Raw genomic sequence first — 5,255 nt, forward strand, 5'->3', positions numbered from 1 at the left:
GCCCCAACTCGGCTGCAACAATGTTTCTACACTCGCTTCGGATTCGATGGTGCCCCCCCGCTCTCACCCACACAGTGGCACACCAATCGCCTTCTCAGCCAATCACGCTCTCAACTTTTGAGTCAAAATGTTGTAATCATGTGCTGCGAACGCTGTTCGCCTGATACCGAGTGGAACATTCGCTGAATTGAAACGCTGCTTTCAACCAAGGATTTTGGTTGGATGTGCGCGGGCAACAAAGAAGCAGAACTTCTTTCAACCACCTATTCCACCGGTGAACACACAGCAACTCAATCGAGCAATTGGTTGGCCCCGCAACCAAAACCAAAATGTTGTCGCCGGGCGCTCGCTGAAAATGTTCGCCTTCCACTGCTTCAATTTTGATTCGCTGATGCCGCGCCGCTACTCTCCTCCTAAATATAAGGGAATAATAAAAAATCGAAACACCAAACCACTATTGCATTCGGTAATATTGTACTGCCTCGTCAAACAAAAGTGGAAGCTTGCCTTCCACCCAGACTCTGGAGCCAGCCACTATTGCATTCGGTAATATAGTACTGCCTCGTCGAGCTGCAAGATTTTTCCGAGACAGCAAAAAATCTCAGAGACTATTGCATTGCAATAAATAGAAAACAAAACTTGCCTTCCACGCTTCCAGAAGTATAGGAAAAGAAATTGAAATGAAGGTCTCTGCCGAATGCAAGCAAGCCCTGATGAAACGCTTAAAGTGGAATCGAAAATTGTTAGTCATGAAAACTTATACGAGACTCAGGGCTCAGCCAATGGATGTAGATCCCCCTTATCGCCTTACTGAATATATGGATGTCAGTGTGGAGCCAGATGCATGGCAACCAGCACATACTGAAGCTATGGATGTTGAGCCAGATGACTCACATGAATTCACATCTGAACGTATGGATTTCAGTGTGGGCGCTAGCCCCTCTGCACTTACACAAGTGCAGACTCAAGTGGAAATTACTATCTCTATAAATATGAAAATAGCCATGCAATAGTTGCTTTGATACATGCATCCAGACACACATTTGTACTTTATTGTATGTATATTTTTTTTTTTAGCCTATGACGTCAATCATCTACTGAGCACGCTGTTCGCCTAGTTGGATTCGTACCGAGTTGAACATTCGCACTGAATGACACTGCTCGCATCGTTCAACCCGTATTTTAGTTAGGTGTGTGCCGGGTAAAAAAGAACCAGGGTTTCGTTCCACCGCTGAATGGTTTGAATTGCCTGCTGTGAGTGCTGCTCGCCTGTCACCAAGTTGAACATGAATTGAAACGCGCTGCTTTCAACCAAGCATTTTTGTTTGAATGCATCCGCATCAACGCAGCAGTCAATCGAGCAACTAGTTGGTTGCTTTTGCAACCAAGTTGTCGGACCAAACAGAATCACAAGAATAGGTGACGGGCCTTCTATACACAGTAGTACAAATCGGAGCTATTGTTAGCCATCATCGATTGCATTGCCAAAGACATACATATTGCATGTAAGTACATGATTTTTGTTAAAAATTCATTGATTTTCCAGGTACATACATTGCCATTCTTTTAAATTTTATTATTTTTTGTTCTTCTGTCCATTTCCCATATACCTTTAGTTGCTTCATAGGATCTACATATGTATTTACCTTTCAAATATTTGTCCTATTCTATATGAATACAAATACATATATTTAATTTCTTCCCTGTCGCCTGCTTGATGGCGACGAAAACATTCGTTACGGGAAGCTTCCATCTTTTGTTTTGGATTTGCCATTCCATTGAACGCCAATCAGCCTTTCAATTATTCTGTTGCTGCGAGCGCTGTTCGCCTGGTGGGATGGGTACCGAGTTGAACATTCAAATTGCAAAGGAACACTGCACATTCAACCCCGTGGGTGCCTGCGGAGATCCGTAATTCGGTTGATGGCAACACAGAACCAGAACTTCTCTCAACCATTGAACATGGTGAAGCCACTGCTACGGACGCTGTTCGCCTGCTAACAAGTCGAACATGGATTGAAACGCTGGCGAGCGAAAAGCCGCAAAAAGCGACACACTAGAATTTGCGTCTCTTGTGGGGAAGTTCTTAATGTCTTATACTGTCTAGGGTTTGGTTGAATGTGCTTATCAGAACTAGACGATGGAAAAGCTCTGAATTCTATGAATTGGTTCTGTTTCAATATCTTTTTTACCGAAAAAACTAAAAGTACTAGATCCACTCATTCAATCGTTCATTCCTGAATTGCCTCTTGTGGAAACCAAAGCAACATGTAAATTTCTTTAACTTCTTTCTCTTTGTAACGCTGTAGGCCCATGTGCACTTCAAAGATCTGCTTTTCAAATGCCAACTTTTTTTGTTTTGTATTTTTGGAACTTTTGTAGTTCGTTGCACACTTAGCACTAATCAGAGTATCGGAGTGGTACCATTTCAGGGGCTATGCTATGTTTCTATGTCGAATGCATCATCAGTTTTGGACACTGAGCGCCAGCGTGTCACCACTAACACTGGCCACACTCTCCTGGCCACCAGATGACCCAGTAGTGGCATGCTTCTCCCGAATGCCCAGCCAAGGCAAACGACGCTCCAGCTCAAGACGGAACTTGGGATGACTGGTGGCATACACCCAGGGATCCAGACAGGAAACCGATTTGGCCGCCAGACACGGCAGCATGGAGACGAAGGGCGTTATCAGCTGTTGCTCCCCAAAGCAACCGATCAACGCCACCACCGAGTACGGAGTCCAGGCCAAAATGAACAGCATATAGATGATTAGGGCTGCCTTGGCAATCCTCAGCTCCACACTCATGTTGTCGTTGGAGGCGTTGGCCGACAGCGATTTCACATTCATCTTCTTGGCCTGGTTGGCGAGCATCTTCTCATGGGTGCGGACGTGGGTGAAGAGTTTGTAGTAGGAGGTCAGGATCATGGTCATCGGTATGACATACGACCACACAAAGATGGTGCGCACAAACAGGCGATTCTCGTCCGTGTTGGTCAGGTAGTCAAAGCTGCAGCTGGTCAGGAAACCCTCTGAAATGAACGGAATCGTGTGACTTCTAATGATGTTGTATGCAAAAACAACTAACCCGGCTGAAAGCGTCCCCAGATCTGAAACAAGGGCAGAACCGAAAAGGGCGTGGCCCACATCCAGGTGAAGATAATCAAGAGCACAATTTGTCCGTAACTCAAACGTCCATCGATCGGGTTCGAGATGGTCTTGTAACGGTCGAAGGCAATGAAGGCATTCGTTATGGATGCACCCATGCCGGAAATGCCGCCATTCAAAGCGTATATATCGCAGCCCAAGTCCCCACCGACTATATAGCCGACGGCTGCATTGAGAAGATAATGCGGCATATTGCTGCACATGAACAGATCAAAGACGGCCAAATTCAGAATCAGCAGATTGGACGGAGTTCGCAGGGACTTGGAGCTGCAGAGAGAAAACATTTCAGTTACAAAATTAAGATTCGAGAGTGAGAACTTTCTTACGTGGAGAAAATCCAGATGACCAAACCGTTGCCAAACAGATTGGAGAACATGAGGACTATGAAGGCAATGTAGATGCCGGCGTGGTAATAGATTGGTGCCTCGCGAAATCCCCGCCAGTGGGCATGCACCATATGCTGATATTCCGCTGGATAGCCATGACCCATGGGATAGACAGCGCCGTTGACATCGCCAGAGCTCTCGTTCACAAAGGCCTGCGGCCCACTTGGATCATTCAGATGCATCCTGGCAGGAGGACTTCAACTTGACTTCCACAAACCACTGCCCTGCCGCCTCTAGTTTTTTCTGGAGCGGTCCCACATTCTGGCCTTTGACTGGCCTGTGGAGCCTTCGGTCAAGATGTTTTTATAGCAGGTTTAAGGAATTTAATTAAGGCGGATTATTAGGTGGGAATGTCTTGGCCGCAGTGCGTGTGCATACCTTTGGGGGATTATCCTCGCCTTATCCGCGTCTTAAGACGTCTTAAGAATGCCAACGTCAGGGTAAATTCAAGTTCCAACGTCGCTCATACACTCGCTTTCGCTCTCGCTCTGTCATGTACGAAATACGAAATCTGACACTCAGTTGCGGCGGCACAGGGTGGCAGTTTCGAGCAGAAAGTGTATCTTGTATCTGCCTTGAGCAACAGCAGACACCGCACACCCGTTGTGGCATGGCGCATTCACAATTAATCTCCATTTCCGCGGGTCTTTTGCCGGCTTCGACCTGTTTCTTTCAGACGCAAAAATGCACACCGGCGCCCAGCAAAGGCGACAGAGCGCAGGCGCCAGACAGAGACCACACTATAGAACACTGCACACACCCCCACTGGCTATCTCCCTCTGGCTCTTTCAGTCACTGACGCTCGCTCGCTCTCGCTCTCTGTTGGGTTGGCAAATTGCGTTTGCCTGGGTTCTGGGCCCCTGGTTGGTTCGGCGCTGTCATTTCACAATGACCCACCTTCACGACTGACAGCGACGGCAAAAAAACGCGTCGCTTCGCGTCGCATCTCATCGCCTTTGCCTTCGCGCGATTTCTGATTGTTGTTCCGATTGTTGTTTGTACAACAAACAAACTCTGTTTTATTATATCAACAACAAAAAACAAAAACAGCAACATTTTCATTAGGCGGACAGAAAATATCGTACAAGAGAACACAACAGGGCCACACAAAACAACAGCAACAACATCCTCAGAAACAACAGCAACAACAGCGAAACAACAATAACAACAGAGCACAGTGTGGCCTGAGTGAGTATCCAGAATCGCGAGGGCATATATCGACTTATTTACACCCTTACAGTTGTGTCTATCACATATAAACATATTGATAAACCCTTAATTGCAACAAATCTAAGTACATGATTATGGCTACCTCTATTTATTATCCACAAAAACTTCCACACTCTTATGCATCTCCCAAATATGTATATTTACTTGAACTTATCACACACCATTTCATAATCTGACATAGGCCTTCATTTTTGTAGGGCATTTGCCAGAAAGAGACCAACACCAGACACCAGACATATAATACTCGTTCGTTCTCGTTCTGGTTTTTTTGCCTTCGGAGCTGTCGACTCGCCTTGACCGTATTTTCTCATTGCCAAGTGAAGGACGCACCTTGAAACTCAAGGATTTTCAGCATTTTGCGAAATTTTGCAAACTTTTTCGGCAATATGTGGGTCATGTGCGAATTTTTGCACAACGTTCGGAGCGTTATGGTAGCTAGTCATTATGGGAGGGGAAGTGGGGGTTGAGTGCC

At 46.0% G+C, this 5,255-nt stretch overlaps 1 protein-coding gene across 1 annotated transcript; it reads right to left on the reverse strand.

The window, feature by feature from the left end:
* Positions 1–2,364: 2,364 nt before the first annotated feature.
* LOC117901605 (opsin Rh5) lies at positions 2,365–3,840 on the reverse strand. The gene is made up of 3 exons (XM_034812421.1): positions 3,494–3,840; positions 3,088–3,434; positions 2,365–3,031 (listed from the first exon to the last, which is right to left on the reverse strand). Exons 1-3 carry the CDS (start codon positions 3,733–3,735, stop codon positions 2,466–2,468), a joined length of 1,155 nt encoding a protein of 384 aa, XP_034668312.1. The 5' UTR covers positions 3,736–3,840; the 3' UTR covers positions 2,365–2,465.
* Between the last annotated feature and the right edge of the window lie 1,415 nt (positions 3,841–5,255).

This window comes from Drosophila subobscura, chromosome U, assembly GCF_008121235.1.
Source record: "Drosophila subobscura isolate 14011-0131.10 chromosome U, UCBerk_Dsub_1.0, whole genome shotgun sequence".
NCBI lineage: Eukaryota > Metazoa > Arthropoda > Insecta > Diptera > Drosophilidae > Drosophila > Drosophila subobscura.

Bases quoted from the DNA above. Each gene is read 5' to 3' on its own strand.
- LOC117901605 (XM_034812421.1), bottom strand. From the start codon at position 3,735: ATGCATCTGAATGATCCAAGTGGGCCGCAGGCCTTTGTGAACGAGAGC. The intron at 3,435-3,493 runs GTAAGAAAGTTC...TTCTCTCTGCAG, and splicing joins GTCATCTGGATTTTCTCCAC to CTCCAAGTCCCTGCGAACTC. The intron at 3,032-3,087 runs GTTAGTTGTTTT...CGTTCATTTCAG, and splicing joins CTGGGGACGCTTTCAGCCGG to AGGGTTTCCTGACCAGCTGC.